The 18,427-nt window shown below is 38.0% G+C and overlaps 1 protein-coding gene across 1 annotated transcript; it reads right to left on the reverse strand.

The window, feature by feature from the left end:
* Window positions 1-17,168: 17,168 nt before the first annotated feature.
* LOC119826643 (olfactory receptor 13C9-like) lies at window positions 17,169-18,119 on the reverse strand. The gene has a single exon (XM_038348070.1). It carries the CDS (start codon window positions 18,117-18,119, stop codon window positions 17,169-17,171), a length of 951 nt encoding a protein of 316 aa, XP_038203998.1.
* Between the last annotated feature and the right edge of the window lie 308 nt (window positions 18,120-18,427).

Here is an 18,427-nt window from a genome sequence, read left to right on the forward strand (position 1 = left end):
AGGATCTATTCTTATTGCAGGAAAGATGGGGGATAAAGCAAAATGAATGCTTTCATGTAGGCAAAAATCATGCTGGAAATTAAACTTGAGTTTAGAGCAAACAAAGACCTTCTTTGTCTGTCCTCTTTTTTAAATGACACTAATTCTTACCAAAGAGATTTCCTGTGGATGATATCCAGTGTTCCAAAATGCAAATCTCTGTGACACCAAATGAAGGAAGCTCCATATGTGAGGGGAAAAAAATAGATGTCTCCACTTAAAGCATCTTTGCTGATAGCTTATCCACAGCTTCAAACTCAGAATTACAAAACAAAAAGACAGAATATGATGCAATCCTGAGCCTGAAGAGTAGTTTGCTTTCCTGGTTAGAGTCAGGTCTGATCCTTACCAGCCATTTTACATCATGTTCTAAAAGCATCTTTCTTCAATCTTGGCACTGTTGAGATGCAGGGACAAAGGTGAGAACAAGACAGCATGGGATGCTCCCGTTATTTTCTTCAGGTTTCTACTTACCTGTGGTCTATTATCAGGTAAAACCAACAGATGATAGTTCAAAGATTCTGGCTGAATCTTAGAAAACAATATAAAATGGGACAGAGTTTCTTGCGGGTCTTTGTTATTCACTAAATGTTTGTTTACATTTTAAACTTCAGAAGCATCTTCCAAAGGGCCAGACATTAGCACGTAGAGACAATTGAAATCATTATTTGAGTGAGCTAGAGAGTTAGAAACATAAACATGAAGAGCTAAAAAAACTTTCCAAAACTCCAGGGAGAATGTTGCCAGACTCAATTATCTCTTGCAATTAGTATATTCCTGTGATTGGTATTCAAATGCAGAGATACTGTCATTCATAACGCCACAGTATTGGAAGATTTTAAGGCTCATAGACCATAAGCAGAAGAGCTCATGTATTCTTCTAAATGTATCTTTAAAAAAAAATCACACAAGATTTATAGACTTGCTCTACTCATTTACATAGTCAAGCATTTACTAGTGTTCTCAGAACAGTCTGGTGAGTTACAGGATCTTTTCTGAGTTTGGACTGTCTTGCTGATGGTTGTGCAGCAAGTACAGGAAAAGAAGACTTTTAGATTCCGCGACTGTCTGCATGTAGTCGTGAGCTTCACTGCATCATCTCTCACTGAGAATCAGACTACAATGTAAAGCCCACCTCATCCATTACAGACAGAACTCCACAAGCCCAATTTAAAAACCTGAAAAGCAGGAATGACACACTCTAAAGGGATGATTGATACTTATATTTGGAAAGAATTTACCAGGGTTATGTTCCACAACTCATCCTCCAGAACTCATCATGGCATTCAACAAAGGTTGGGCTTTAAAAAGAGAAAAAAAATAGGTGTTCCAATAAGCACTACAAATTTTCCATGTTTTATAAAAAGATCCCAATAATCTATGTTATTCCAATCTGCCCTTTTCTTCACCTGTGTTAAATTTGACCACAGAATGAATTGTGAGAGCTACCACACCAACTTCCTGCTACCTCCACCATTATTATCACCAAATTCAATCAACAGGGGATCCCAATTTTCAAAAGACCTGCTTCTTTGTGTATCAGTTCATATAAGCTGATTTTATATTGTGACACATAACTAATCAATTTACTTGAATTCCTTAGCTGGGTAATAAACATTAAAATTAATATGGCATTTTTGCTATTAGCTTTTATTGATGGTTGTGGGATTTGTTTGGATTGTCAAATATGCAAATTCAAAAAGGGTCTCTCTGCATTATGAGATATTCTTTTCTAACTGGATCAAAGTTTTGAGTCATCGTAATCTTCTTGCCAGTGGTGAGTGTCCCTGGATCCTGTTGAGGTGAACTCTGCTATGGGCCTGTGTTGAGGCAAACATAGGGAATTAGTGCATGGTCCATGACTGCCTTTAGTCTCAGATGTTTATTCTGTTGACAAGAATAATTCTTACATAACATTCTCTATTTCTGAGGAAACAATGGGATACACAATGCTTCATTGCTTGTGTGGCTCCTCATACTCTCTCACGTCTTGTCACAGGCTTGTCACCGACTTCCAAAGAACTAATGAAGAATCCCTCTGTTAATCCCTGACCTTTTCTAAATTCAGAATGTGATTTATCATGAACAGAGTCTTACCCGCTTTAACTGTCCATTCAGGGCATCAAATGTTCTGTGGCTTCTTATCTCATAGATGTATCACTTTTCATCATCCAAGCTTATCTTTCAGACCATATTGCCAGCCATATTGAGTTAGAACTCAAACAGTATGCCATATCACTAGAGTTCTTATCCAGTTTGTCTGAAGATGAGATACAGTTAATTCTCAATGAGCTGATTTATCTTTTGCCTTTTCAAAGTGCAGCTAGCTAATATAGGTTGACTGTCGGGTACCATGAGTAGACACTCAGCTCCTTTTCACAGCATCTTTCCATATCTGGTCATACAGAGGTGCATATGTCTACAGGTGAAGGGTGTCCTCAGATAGATTAATATACAGACCAAAGACACAGTAGGACTTCTCATGTGTGCTGTGGATGTCTCTAGTTGTCTGCAGTTCATAGTTTTCACATTTACCTGGTACCCTATGTGCGCTTCTTTCTCACTAGAATGTTCTTTCCATGTAGCCCATATTACAGTTCACAAAATAGCTTTGCATTCTTCCATTAAAAAGGGAGCTTAAAGTGATGTTCAACTGGCCAACTATTGCTTCCCAAAAGGCATAAAACTGAAGCCTTTTATGGTAACTGTTAGTAGTAATGGCTCTACTAAGGTAGCATTATGGGATTTGTTCAAATGTGCCCATCAGTGTGATTAAATGTTCTTGATAATTCCAATTATACTTGATAATTGGACTTCTATGATATACAGGGTATTGCTATGTCAACACCTTTGGAGATTCTGAAGATTTAATTGTACTTATTTTTATTCAGGGCCCTGCTGACATTCAGCCTCCCCCATTTCTTAGAAGCTTTATAAATACAGAATAATAATATTTCTAGATATGACATTTACCTTCTTCATAAATCAAACAACTCAAAATTTAGTTTTTCTTTGTTTTCATTTTGGAGCACTCAGAACTCTTCTATGTTTCTTTGATGGTTTGGGTATTAAAAAATAGATAAAACAATTTCTAAAAATGTTATTGTATTTATGACTTTCTTGTGTTTAGGCAAGTTTAATCAATCTTTTTCTGGTAGTCCTGTTATTCATAATCATTTTTAATTCAGTATTTTTTAATATTCACATTTATTCTTCAGCATTGCACCATCAGAAGAATTATTACTTGCAATTTTCAATTGTATATACTCTATCACTTTCTCAGACTGTAGCAAAAAAGGATAATTTAAATAGCTTCAAGGACAATATTACAATAATTAATCATCAAACTCCATTTACATGTACTTTGAGTTTCTTCTGAAATAGGGATAGAAAAATGTATTGGTTGAGTAGATAACAAAATACTAGACTCTTTAGCTTTTTGCACATCTTAAATTACAAAGTACTATCACAGTCCTGCCTGGAAATATTGAAGTTCTGCATTATTTGGGCACCAATGCTCAACAGATAACCCCAGAACTTCACCTGACTACAGACCATGCTGTGTAACACAAGAAAATTTTAGCATTCATGCACATAGATTAAATAAAGCAGGAAGTTTTCTATAAATTATGGATACCAAACATTAATCATTGATTGCATTAGGTAGTGAGTGGTAAAGGCTTCTGTGCAGTGTATCCCACAAGAAAGGACAAAGTTTACATGAACTAATTCTTCAGGAAAGGAAGTATCCCCCATTCAGACATTAGATACACTGCAGGAATATTGTGTGGAAGAGGTATGTAAAATACATAGATAACTTTCAGTTTTATTTCTTAATATTTTGCCGCTTTCATTATTAAGCTCATACTGTGAGACTTATTTTTACTTTTAATTTACCTGTAATTGGATTACTCTTCCCCTTTAATTTAATTGTATTGCACTTTAGTTCCTATTGGAGGCTTAGGTGACAGTACATTAAACACTAGAGCCCGCATCCAGGCAGTTTCACAGAGAGAGAAAATAAATTCTGAGTACCTTTGCTTGGATTCCAATAAGAGAAGCTGGTTGATCATAGACTCACTCAGAATCATAATCTCACATTTTATCTTTTATTTCATACTATTGTTTGAGCTACTGGTTCTGAAATAATGGGAGATTTTCTTTTTTGAAACTGTGTTACATTTATTTATGTGTGCACACATGTGTGCAGAAGGGGGGAGAGTACAACTTGTGAGGGACATTGCTCTCCTTTTATCATGTGTGTCAAACATGTCATCAGTATTGGCCTCAAATGTCTTTACCTGATGAACCATCTCTCTGATTAAAAGATTTATTTTTCTATAGATTATCACACCATGTACTAAACTGGTCAAATCTGGGGTAATTCAAGGCAAGGTGTTATAATGATTGCAATCGGAAGTTGTGATGTGGCCACTGTTCCTTCTTTTACTCTATTTCTGTTCAGTATTTTAAATTATTCTGAGATTTTATACATAAGTATCATATTCACATTATTTCTGCCTCTCATTTCTCCCCTCTTCAACTTCTCCCATGTCTCCCCAACCAACCTCACAAATTTACGGTCATACCTTCTATAATTATTATTTTTGCAGACACACACATCTTACAGAGTCCATTTAGTGTGACTTTTATATACTTCTGTTTAGGATAGATCACTTGGTATTCAATAACATATCAAGAGACTCATCTCTGAAGAGCATGGATTCTCCTCTCAGAAGCCACTGATTAGTTCTTCAATTAGGGGTAGGGACTTGTGATAACTAAAATCAAGGAGAAATAAATTACTTAGAGGCTAGAAGAACAATAAGATAAAATACTGAAAGAAGTTGTGATTTGTATTTAGTAATAGTAGTAGGGTGTGTGTGTGTGTGTGTGTGTGTGTGTGTGTGTGTGTGTGTGAAGGCCAGAAGACAACCTTCTGAACTATTGGTTTTTCTCCTTCCACTCTGGGATCCAAGAAATTGAACTCAGGTAATCAGACTTGCACAGCAAGTTCCTTTACCAGCTTAGTCATCTTGAAGGCCTGAAACCATTTGTTTTTTGATTATATAAACTGAAATATCAAAACTTTCTATAAACTGAAAAATATATAAAAGACTAAACTAAGAAATATAAATAAAAATGAATGTTACTTAATTGGTACCACAAAAATACAAATGACAAGATGCTACTATAAACACATCTATGCCACAAATTGGGCAATCCATAAGAAATTAGTAAATCTTTGACAAAACTAAAAAAAAGAGAAGCAGAACATGTGAACAGATCAAGACAGGTAAAGAGAATGAGCCAATAATCACAACAACCTATAAGAGTAAGCCTGAAGCAGAAGGCTCCACCCACCAGTGCATTCTGTGTGGATCTATAGGCAAGTTAATGGCAAACATATTGAAGCTTTCCCTAAACATCAAAGAAGAGGGGTCATTTCCAAGCCCATATTATAGCATCAACATTGCTCTCATTTAATTCCATAGTAACTTATCCATCTGAACACTTTCACTTGCTATAGTTGTCTCAAGGAAATTTTCAGCTGTCTTACTTTAATATTGCTTGTCTTCTGCAGAATCATAAAAATCACGCCATCATTAAATTCCATTTTGTAGAGTTAAGATAGGAGTCTATATACCTTGTTCTTTTTCCTTACTTCTTTCTATGATAAGTGACTCTAAGCAGCTGGAATCTTTTCTTACCTGTGTCAAAGCAAAATGTGCTAGGATTCTTTAGTATCATTACATGTTCACTACAAAGTTCCTTACATTCTCAAACATTATCTTGAAGATAGTAGATACCAGAACTGTTGTTAAAAGCGATTGTGGATTGATTATGGCATGTTTTATGAACTCCAAGACTCTGTTAGGTATTACTACAAAAGAAATAAGGCATATTAAATGAAATACATGTATTGTTTCAGTACCATTATCAGCTGGGGGTCATTTGACTCAGGCAAAGAAAATAAAATATACTTCTTCATCTCTTTTGATTACATGGTGTGTACTCAGCCATAGGTAGATACTAGATGTAAAGTAAAGGATAACCAGACTGAAATCCACAGCCCCAGAGAAACTAAGTAACAAGGAAGACCCTAAGAGGGATACATGGATTGCCCTGAGAAGGGGAATTAATTGAGATCTCCTGGGTAATCTACAAGTGATGGGGTGGTAAAGGGAAGGGGATGGAGAATGAGAACATGAACGAATGAGATGGTTGAGTTGGGGGAGAGATTCAGTGGGAAAGCAATGAAAGAGACACCTTGATAGAGAGAGACATTTTAGGGTTAGGGAGAAACCTTGTGCTACGAGAGTTCCCAGGAACCCACAAGGATGATCCCAGCTAGGACTACTGGAAATAGTGGAGAAGACACCTGAACTGGCCTTCTCCTCTAATCAGATTGATGAATACCCTGTCATGGTAGAACCTTCATTCCATAATTGATGGAAGCATATACAGAGATCCAAAACCAAACACAGGGATAAGCTCTGGAGATTCAGTCAAAGAAGAGGACTATATGAGCAGGAGAAGTTAAGATAATGAAGAGGAAATCTACAGAGACAGCTGAACCAGCTTGTGGGAACTCATGAACTCTAGACTGAGAGATGTGGAGCCTCAGTGGGACTAAACTAGGCCCTCTGCATGTGGAAAACATGTTGGGGGTCCAGCCTTGCTGGGTTTCTTGTCATATTGAAGGCAAATTCCATAATGAGTTTCTCCTATGCTCATCAACCTCCCTGAAGTAATTGGTGCTGCCAGAAGTAGAGATGTCTCACTGTTGAGAAAAGTATGAGCTCTTAAAACCTTTTAAATTCTATATTCTGTATGTCTTTGAAGTGTTGGAGATTATCTATCTAACATATCTCTGTATATCTAGAAAACCTAACATAATTAAAAGTTTGATTATTATAGATGAGTACCTATTAATCTGTATTTCTTAACTATATATTACATTTTTAAATTATAAACATAATACCTTAATAGTAGGAATATACATATAGCAAATTGACCTTAAATTTATATCAATAAACCAAAGTCCATACCAATGTAAAGTATTCATTTCTATATCATATCCTCCCCCTCCCTTTTTTTAAGAAAGAGATTGATTATGACCATTAAACACTTATAATCAACCCACTTTAAATAAAAACAAATGTTTATAAACAATCATTTTGGGGAATTTGGACATGGCTTTCTCCAAACTGCTTCATGCTGTTTGCTGGGCAAAGTAATTTTAGGCTTTACAGAGGTCTTGTTCTATCAAACCACATTATACTAAAAGGAATACATAGGTTCTCATCTTCTGTGGAAACAAAAGCAGAAACTCTTTTCCAAAGTAGTATATACTTAAACTCAAATTTTGATGTCAAGATACCATTAAAATATGTATGTTGGTATAGCTTAATAATCCATACAATCATACAATGAATTGTCTCTTTGTAGTTAGCTCATTCACAGTCAAAAAATTCAAATAAAACACAATTCAAATAAAATACTTAAACTAGAGACTTAGTGTGTTTTCCATTTTATGTAACTTTTAAAACTTTAATTTATTTTTATTTTTTAATTTTTGGTTTTTTGAGATAGTGTTTCTCTGTCTAGCCTTGACTGTCCTGGATCTCACTCTGTAGACTAGGCTGCCCCTGAACTCACAGGTATCTGCATGCCTCTTCCTCCCAAGTGCTAGGATTAAAGGTGTGTGCCATCACACCTGACTACTCTATTTCTTTTTTAAAGGGCTTTCTCTATCTTTTTTCTTTTCTCTCCCAAGCCTATGTATATTTTTAAATATACTGTAAACAGTTTAGAGGGTTTTTTCTGAATATGTCTTTACTGTATATCTCTACCTTTTTCTGAGCACAAGACTTTAATTTGCTAAGCAATACAGCTAGGATTAAAGCTTTGGATTTGACTGCTGTCTCCCTCATTCCTTAGCTTTTTGAGAGTCTAACTTCATGGTAGAGGTATTGGCAGGAGTCACAAACTCTGTGGAATTTCAAAGTCTCATGTAATGTCAGTCCTTCAGGAATCACAACAAAGAACAGATATTGATATTTTGTTATTTCATTTATAGACTTATGAGTGACATCTCATTTCTTAAACAGTCTGTTATTTAGCTGTTAAAATAACACAAAAGGATACTATAGCATTATAGTGTCAATAGCAGAGATGATGTCTAGACTGCTTTAAAGCGAAACATTCCAAAACAGTTATTTCTAGAACACAGAAGAAAAGAAAGTCTATGTGGAAATGTATAAGCATCTGGAAATCTTCAGCAATGATAATGAATAAGAAAGCATTTTTTAAAATGTTCCTTTATGTCTACAGAGACTTCTCCACTGTATTTTAACATTGAAGATACTTTGTAGGTCAAGGTGGGCACATTCAAAATGTCCTGCATGTTACATCTCTTATAAAAATCGAAGGCAGAAGGAACTTGCATGTAAAGTGGAAAAGCACAAAGCTCTCCATTCTTCTTTTTTTAAATTCAGCAATCCCATTGTATTTTAGATGAATTGGTTATCAATCTGTTCATAATTTTTAAGAGAAAAAGAAAAGTGCAACCATGGGAGTGAAGGAGCTGCATCCTGAAAACTATAAACATCAACGAAAGAAGGAAAAAAAGAAAAGGTAAGATACCTCATGCTGGTAGGTCGCAAGAATGAATGTCAACAAACACCTGTGCTACTGTTAACCAGGTACTGAGGCATAGAAACCCTTACTTTAGTTTCCCTTTATTTTAAAAGAAATTGATAAAAGGAAGAAAGAAGAAAGAAATGAAAGAGAGAGAGAGAGAGAAGAGAGGGAGAGACAGAGACAGACAGACAAAGAGAAGAGAAAGAAAGGAAGGAAGGAAGGAAGGAAGGAAGGAAGGAAGGAAGGAAGGAAGGAAGGAAGGAAGGAAGGAAGGTGGATGTGAGCCTAGCCTTCAACGGCTGAGCCATCAGGTCCTTGGCAGCAGAGGAGAGGGTGCCTGAACTGGCCTTATCCCATAGCCACACTGATGACTATCTTGCATAACACCATAGAAGCTTCATCCGGCGGTGGATGGAGATAGAGACAGAGACCCACATCAGAGCAAAGAACTGAGCTCCCAAGGTCCAGATGAAGAGCAGAAGGCAGGAGAACATGAGCAAGGAAGTCAGGACCGCAAGGGGTGTATCCACACACCGAGAGTGACTGATCTAATGGGAACTTACCAAGGCCAGCTCAACTGGGACTGAAGGAGCATGTGATCAGACCGGACTCTGAATGTGGCTGACAATGAGGGCTGACTGAGAAGCCAATGGTAATGGCACTGGGTTTTGATTCTACTGCATGTACTGGCTTTTTGGGAGCCTAGTCTGTTTGGATGCACACCTTCCTAGACCTGGATGAAGCGGGGAGGGCCTCGGACTTCCCACAGGCAGAGACACCTGACTGCTCTAGGACTGGAGAGGAAGAGGGAGCAGGAGTGGGGTAGTGGGGGGGAAATAGGAGGGGAGGAGGTGGAAATTTTTAATAAATAAATAATTTTAAAAAAAAAAAAAGAAAGAAAAGTGGATGCATTTATTTACGGTATGTCCAGAGCTAAGGCAAGAAAAGCACCCAGCTCCTCTTCATAGCCTCTTGTGTGTTTGCAAGCTGTGAACTCTCAGATCCTGAATTTCTTGTAAACAACTTGTTTTCCCCTGATCTGAGTGCCTACAGCTGCTCTGGGCACGAGATCCTCAGGAGTTCCTGATGGCAGGGGAATGGTTTCTAGTGTGTTTGGCTGGGGCGTGGCTATCCCTATATAAGCTGCCCCTGGACCACAATAAAGGGGGCATTCTTGGGTCATTCCTGTTTTCAAGAATGACCCGTGTCTCTGTCTGTGTGTCTTTGTGTGTTTCAATCTCCAGCCCCTTGCCCGGTTCATGAACTGTATGGTGGCGCATAGACCGCAGACGGGGGTCATGTGCTGCACTCGTGTAAGGGTTCTATAAAATCTTACATTTTCATAGGAAAGATGAAACAAAAGCCAAGAAATAAGCACAGTGACTTAGCTGTGAGCTAAGTTGCAAGGACTCCTTAAACCTCTTCCTGGGAAGGAACTGCCTCCTCTTTTGATGCAAAGGTTTCCAGCCAATTTCTTCCTAGTACTGGATTTTAGAGGCAATTTTAATTCTTTAGGGTCTATGTTGTAGGGTTCTTGTTACATTATTCCAATTCTCTGTCTTTGAAATTTAGGATACTGTATAATTCATTGCTGGACTGATGTGAAAATTGTCATAAATATGCCTATAGCTGAAAGAAATATCACAGGCAAAATACAAGTTGGAGCCAAAATTAAGAGAAATTCTGTTAGAGCTGGCTGGAATAAAACATGAGTCACTGTTTCTCAAAACAGATAGCAATAAAGGAGGGAAAGTGGCCAAGATGTTCTATTCAGTGATACTTCAACGGAAATCCCAAAGTCCTCCTAAAATGTTCATGCTCATAGGCATGTGTGCATTTAAATTAAATGCCAAGAGTAATTTGAGTGTGTAAAAGAATTTCTAAATACTAAAAGTGATTATCTGCAGACACACCAGTCAGTTATTTACAGAAATTCTAGTTTTGCTTTGTTCTGTATTAGGATTCCTTGGGTTGGTCATTCATTTTTGTGGCTGAAGCAAGAATCCATGCTAGAGAAATTTGGGTTCAATAAGATGTCCTATTCAGGGGGCTAGAGAGATGGTTCAGTGATTAAGAGTGATTGATGCTCTTGCAGAGGACCTGGGATCAGTTCCCAGAACCCACATGGTGACTCACAACCATCTGTAATTCCAGTTCCAATGGACCTGACACCCTATTTGGACTTCCTTAGGCAATTTACACATAAAGTACACATATATACATGTGTGCAAAACACTCATGCACACAAATAAAAGAAATAAATCTTAAAAATGAAAAAGTTCTGTTTAGCCCTTAATCTTGCTGATTTAAATATGACCTTCTCACATTTCTCGTGTATCTCTGATCCAATGTTTTGACCTTGTCCTGGGACACATTAATCTAGAAACATCAGTAGGTTCCCTCCAGCTCATATTTGTACCTTAGACATGAATATTCTTAGTTTTTAAGCCATCTTGATTGAGGTGAAGTAAAATATCAAAGACGTTTGACTTTGTATTTCCCTGATGGCTAAGGATGTTGACATTTTTAAAGGAAATATATGAGGGTTAATTTAGGTCATTCGATTCTTTCAAAGGATAGTACTTGCTAATTTTCTGGTTATACAACAAAAAGATCCACTGACTATAGCTTTTTTATTATTACAAGAATAATTTTAAAAAAGTTGGACTTTCTTTCTCATAGATCTCCTCTCCTTCTGCTCCTCATCAGGACCTTGGGAGCTCAGTCCGGTGCTCCAATGTGGGGGCTCTATCTCTATCTCCATCCATCGCCAGGTGAGGTTCTATGGTGATATGCAAGATATGCATCAGTATGGCGATAGGATCTGGCCTTTGTCCGACTCCCTCTCCTCAGCTGCCCAGGAAGTATGCTGGGGGGCGTCTCCCTGGATCCTGGGAACCCCTCTAGAGTAAAGTCTCTTGACAACCCTCAGATGGCTCCCTTAATTAGAGATATCTGCTTCCCTGCTCCCATGTCCACCCTTCCTATAATCCCAAGCATCCCCTTCCCCAAGCTCTCCCCATCCTCCCTGAGGGATGCGTTCACCCACTGAGATGGGCGGGGACAGAACTAATGGGAAGGATCACCAAGTCCAGTTGGAATGGGACTGATGGAACATCCGACCAAACCGGACTCTCTGAAAGTGGCTGATGGTGGAAGGCTGAACGGAGAAGCCAAGGACAATGGCGATGGGCTTGGTCTCTACGACAAGGACAGGCCTCTGTGTTGGGGCTTTGTCAGTTTGGTTGCTCACCTTCCTGGACCTGGGGGGAGTGGGGGAGGACCTTGGACTCAACATAGTGTAGAGAACCCTGATGGCTCTTGGGCCGGGAGGGGGGGGGGGGGGGGGTAGGGGGGGGGGGGAGGGGAGGGAGGGGGGAGGAGGAGGGGAGGAGATGGCAATTTTTAATAAAAAACATAAACGGAAAAAATAAAAAAATAAAAAATAAAAAAGTGGAGGCCACTAGAGTCAGAAGGATAGATTGCCTGCCTATCTGCAGAAATCTCCCACTCCCTTGGTGTGGTAAGAACAGCCCAAAACTCAAGCAAAGACCCCTGGTAAATCAGAAACCATGCTAGCCACCAGAAGTCCAGTCTCCAGCTGAGACAGAGACTTCCCTGCTGAACCAGAGGTCGTGCCTGCCACCAGAACTTCAGGCCACAAAAACTAGAAGACCAAAGAGGAAACAGAAATGAAGGAACAAAAACTCCATCCAACAAAGACAAACTCGGAAATGAGCACCTAGAACTATAACCACGCCAAACACAGATGCCTAGACACCAGCTTAAGAACACAATCAACAATCAGCAGCCAGGGCAATATGCCTCCACCAGAGCCCAGCTATCCTACATCAGCAAGCCGTAAATATTGCAACACAGCTGAAACACAAGAAAAAGATCTTAAAACCAACCTAATGGAGATCATAGAGTTCCATAAAGAGGAAATGAATAAATCACTTAAAGAAATCAAGGAAGGATAAGACAAAGAAAAAAATTGGAGGAAATTAATAAATCCAGTAAAGAACGCCAAGATAAAAACAAGTGGACATACACCCCCATCCCTAACCCAGAAGCAATCTCCAATTGATAACCACTTTCAGATGAACATTTAATTTTCTCTAAAGGAATCTCACTGGAGAAACAGGCTGATTACTCTTAAGGGTAGGCACATGCCCACCAGTAAATGGCCAACAGCAAATGAACTCAACAGCTGCTTTGGAGGTTTGTGGTTCATAGTATCAGCTTTGGAGGCTCCTGCATCATCATATCGTGTAAGGACTCTTACGTTTTTTTATTTATATATTTCCCTCTCTCTTTTTAACCTACAGGTCCTTTGCATACATATTTTGACTTTTATTTTGGTGCTTTTATGAAATTTCTGAGTGTGTGAGCAAGTGGGTCCCTGTTTCTTGTGCCTTCTCTTAGGCTCTTTCCCATCTGTTTGGGTGTTTTGTCCAATTCTGAAGTGTTAATTTTTGTTTTTTTCTTATTATTTTATTTCCTAATTATCCCATATAAGCCTACTTATTTTCTAATGAGAGACAGAAGAGGGGGTGGCTGTAGATGGGAAGGAATGTCAGGAGGAACTTGGAGAATAGAATGGAAAACCATAATCAGAATATATTATGTGAGAAAAAAAATCTATTTCAACAAAAAGAACAAAAGAATTGCCAGACAAATCCATCTAAAAGACCAAAGAAGCTTTTCTTTTCCCATAAAACTGCTTAGATTTTCCTGAACCACACAGGGAAACAACACACAGCTCTTAAGGTTCCCACGCAATCCTACTGTGGCTCAGTGGGCCACACAGAAGAGCAGGTGTGAAACTAGGATGGGTACTTTTCCAGGAGGGGAAGGAGCAGGCATGAGATGGTGTCAGTAGGGGCTGAGGAATGTCTGAAAACCCATTAAACACACATGTGAACTGTCAGAGAGATGATAAATAAATAAATCTGCAAAATGTGAATGCACATGCATATAAATGCCTTCGGAACATTTTGAATAAACATACCACTGGCATAAAAGTAGATTATTAAATATAGAATGTTTGAGAAATGTATGAAAGATGTATGCCGGATTGGTACCTCTATAAGTCACCAGATACTATTGCATATAAAAACCACATAATGGTATTTACAGATAATACATACATGTATTATACAAAAGGCCTCTCCATATTTTAATATATACTTTGGCACATTTGGCAGTATTGGGGGTCTTCTTTGCAACGATATCACTGTTAGAATCATATAATGATATGTACAAAAATTAAAGCAGTGATGATACAAAAATAGACATAAATTCTGCAAAGATATCAAATAAGAGCTGGAAATGATCCATTAAATTTGACTTACAAACACTGTCCAGAGCTAGCTTAGGCTGAATTGAAGAGTCACTGAGTTGAACAGGAGGATAGTTATATCTGGTTAAATTTCAAGAAGATTTGGGGTAAAACAATAAGAGGCTAGAATATACTATTGTTTGGTTGACCTTGTCGTTTTTATTATTTTTGGTAAAGAGAAGGGATTGGATTTGTAGACCGAGTGAGTAACAAGTAAAAGATACACACAGCCCTGATTACAATCACTCTGTGAGCATCTTTGCCTGGTGCCTCATTCATTTATTTATGTCTTCTAGTCTTATGCCTACAACATTTGTAAAAGGTACAACTAATTTTACTCCAATTAACTTCTCCACAGATGGTTCGTGTAAAATATTCCAACTCACTTCTTTTGCTCAAGCACTAAACAATTTTCTGATCAAATTACAAAATACTTGGAACATTGTGTTTGTACTGGCCCACACCTGAGCAAGCCTGGTCTCTTATAGAATCATGTCAGGCAATCATTGTTTCCCAAACCCAAGTCAATATTTCAACATCTGGCTCAAGTTTGCACACCATGTCCCATTATAATCCTTCTTAGGTTCCTTCATTTATTCATGACCGTTACCTCGCCTGAAAATGGTTCAAGTTCATAAACCTAACTTGAGTAGTATCTAATCTCACTTAGAAAGTGATTTTTACAAAAGGGTGAAAAATGTGTTCTTTAAATTACAAGATCTACTATAATACTTTATAATATCAAGGATTAAATGTTATTTTCACGCTATAAATGTGAAACACATCCATTTTTGTAAAGCAAATGTTATCTCTATGGAAACAGAAAGAAAAAATCTTCAGGCTTTCATAATGAGTTTTTTCTGAAAAATTAATGTTAATGTCAAATTCATCTTTTATGTACCAATTAACTTGAGCTCTTTTTCTGGTTTAGAGCTCTTCTATGAACAGTGATTAGGCATCGTTTTGGACCAACATCAGTCATATTAGCCATGCTACTAAGACACACTGCTAAGAGACAGCACGACTAGAAACCTGAAGTGGCAGTGCCATGCACTAAACAAAGACTAGCTGTACACACTCTCTCTGAAAAATAAAAATACCTGGCATTCTGTACCAGCTCATCTGACTATGCTCCCAAGTTAGGAAGAAGCATTGCTAAAAATGCAACCAAAGAATTCTCAATGAGACTTTAAAACAAATCTTAATGAAAAGCCCTTTGAAGACTCAAAGGCTGTATTTATGGTATTAAAGTAAACTAGAATTATAATCACACATGCCCAGCAATTCTGAACACATGAACATGTTAGAGTGACAGCCATTCTTCAAAGACACCTTGATCTTTACAACTCGGGGGGAAAAAAGAACTTCCTGGTCTCCTATTCTGAAGGGTAAAATTGGTGCTTTAATGTATTCTTCTCTTCAATTAATGTGATAGTTAAAAGCTATATATCGTCATCCCAGAAAGCTTAGCGGAAGTAGCTGGATTTAAGCCATGTAAGTGGTTTGGCTTAATGCCTGGGTATCAAGGCTAGGCCTGTGGTGGGACACAGAAGTGCCTAATTTGTAGAATTCGTAGGGTGATGGAATATTAGGGATTGATGTATAGGAACTAAGTTTATTATATATAGCCTGCTGTGTTGGGTTGTGGAATTGACACTTTGATAGTATCTGCCCTTGCCAGCAGATTTAATAACGATTTAAATAACGATAATAATGGAATCAGGAAGTATTAAATGTAAGCCATGAGTACTTCATGGCCCTTCCTCTAAAATTGAAAGGGAAACTTAAAAATATTAAATGAATATTATGTACAACCCAGAGATTCTACATTTATCCAATGTTTATCTTAAAAAATGTTTTGCCCAAAGTCCTTGAATTTACTGTGCCATCAAGATACAATGTATTTTCTAAAGTGGACGTTCTAGAGTATGGCACATTACTGAACAGACTCCGTCATTCATCTTGGGTGGTAAATTAGAAGTGTTCCTCAAATAAAGTCAAAACTTGAGGGTAAAGTCAAAGAAACACAAGCTGTCACCTATCTAAAAACCTTTGAGCCTCTGCTTCCTTGGCTTGTGGGGGACACAAAATTCTCTACTTCAAGAGACAAGTCATAAATTCTGGCATTCTTATTAAGAATAAAGAGCCTGCATAGCCGTCTAAGACTTGGGAAAGTACTGCCCTTTCCTCAGAGCCGAAAAGAAATCTGGCTTCTTAGAAATGGGAATGCTGTCACCCTGTGTCCAATGAAATATATAAACGTTCATATGTGAACAAGTGAGCCTATTTTTAAGTTTCTAATCATCATGATAATTATTTGTGTATGTGCATGATGAGAGGTCACCCACACCATGGCATACATGCGGAGGTCAGGCGGCAATTTTGTGTAATCTCTGTTTCCATCTTTTGTGGATCTGGGGATCACACTCAGGTTGCCAGGTCTGCGAGACAAGTGCTTTTACCCACTGGATCATCTCCTGGCCTTAATAAGCTAATTTTAAACCCATGTTTTTCTTTTGTACATGTGTTATGTTAAAGCTAATGTATAAAGCTGAAAGAAATGACTTGTTAAAAACATTCATTGATTGTATGGACCATACCCATAAATCCTATTTACCTGCTTCCTTTACAATTCCAACTCTCAGCATCCTTAGAACACTGCAGGGAAAAACTAAAAGCTATGAAAAGATATAACATTTTGTGACTTTAAAAAATTTGAGATTAATATACTGCAACAGAGAACTCTGCAAGGCAAAAGGTTGATAAAGTACTTTCAGATATTTGTTTCACATTTTTAACAGCACAGACTTGTTTATGTTGAAGAATTTGAAGAGCAATTGCTTATAAAATAAAGTTAGGTTTGTAAAAATGCCATATCTACTCAGTTCTAAGATAGTAAAAAAATACAGAATTAAGAAGATGCTTCCCAAAATGTTAAAAAGTAATTATTTCTCAATGTTATCTTTGGTTTTTTTTCTTATTCTTTCCAGACCCTTGACCATTCTCAGTGAGCATGCAATAATTTTGAAATGCTGTCTCTTGGCATAAAAACATTAACGCAATGCATAAAAGGGCAAAGGAGAAAGAAAAGCCACGAAAATTCCAATCTTGAGACTCCCACGGTGTCCAACACGTTGACCATTCATTTGCCTAAAAACCGCCTCTTCAGATTTTTTATGGCCTCCTTCACGTCTTTGTTTCTGAGGCTGTAGATTAAAGGGTTCATCAAGGGAGTCACAACCCCATAGAACATGGATATAAGTTTGTCTGTAGAATCCAAGTCATCTACCTTGAGTGTGTCCTTAGACTTGGGTTTCATGTACATGAAGAGGATTGTTCCATAGAATATTGTCACCACAGTCAAGTGGGCTGAGCAGGTAGAAAAGGCTCTGCTTCTCCCCTCAGCTGAGCGAATTTTGAGAATGCTAGAAATGATTAATGAGTACGAGACGACAATGAGGAGCAGTGGCATCAAAGTGAACAAAGTCGTGGCCACGACCATGAGGAATTCATTGCGCGAGATGTCAGTACAAGCCATCTTCATGACAGCCAGAATTTCACAGAGAAAATGATTGATGACATTTCCACAGAAAGGCAATCGCATCACAAGTGCAGTTTGTACTGCAGAGTTGGCAACCCCTGAAAACCAGGACCCAGTTGCCATGGTCACATAGGAACTCTTGCTCATGATGATAGGGTACCTCAGAGGGTTGCAGATGGCCACATAGCGATCAAAAGCCATCATACCCAGGAGCACACACTCTGTTGTCCCCATGGCTAAACCAAGAAACATCTGCACCGCACAGCCAAGGAGTGAAATGGTCTTTCTTTCTGAGAGAAAGCGTACCAGGATGAAGGGAATAGAGGAGGTCGTGAAGCAGATGTCCAAGAAGGACAGATTTCCCAGGAAGAAGTACATAGGGATGTGAAGGTGGGAGTCCAAAATGCTCAGGATAATAAGAGTGCCATTGCCCACGAGGATGACTGCATACATTATTAAGATGAGCACGAAAAAGAGATGCTCAAGCCTTGGGTAACCAGAAAGCCCCTTCAGAAAAAAATCCTCCATAAGAGTTCGGTTTTCCCATTCCATTATATTGCCTCCTTTTTACCTGTAAGAATTAAAAACAATTAAATGTCATATTCTTTGCTAAAGCATGTCCAAGTATATCACTGAAAAAGTATAAAATATTGTATTAGACTCAATGAAAGAGAGAGAATGTGTTAGACAAAAAAAGATAGAAAGGCTGAAAGGAGAAAGAAATAAAAAAAGGAAGCAATGTAGGGAGAGAGCTGTGAGAGATAAATTATCATATTGGTCATCGGTGATGAGCTAAGGACTCTGCAGCTTGTGTTTAATAAACTGTGTGACTTAAATTTCAGAACATTGCCATTTAAAGT

Source organism: Arvicola amphibius, chromosome 11, assembly GCF_903992535.2.
Source record: "Arvicola amphibius chromosome 11, mArvAmp1.2, whole genome shotgun sequence".
In the NCBI taxonomy this organism is placed as follows: domain Eukaryota; kingdom Metazoa; phylum Chordata; class Mammalia; order Rodentia; family Cricetidae; genus Arvicola; species Arvicola amphibius.

Coding starts and splice junctions, on each gene's coding strand:
- LOC119826643 (XM_038348070.1), bottom strand. CDS start 18,119: ATGGAATGGGAAAACCGAACTCTTATGGAGGATTTTTTTCTGAAGGGG.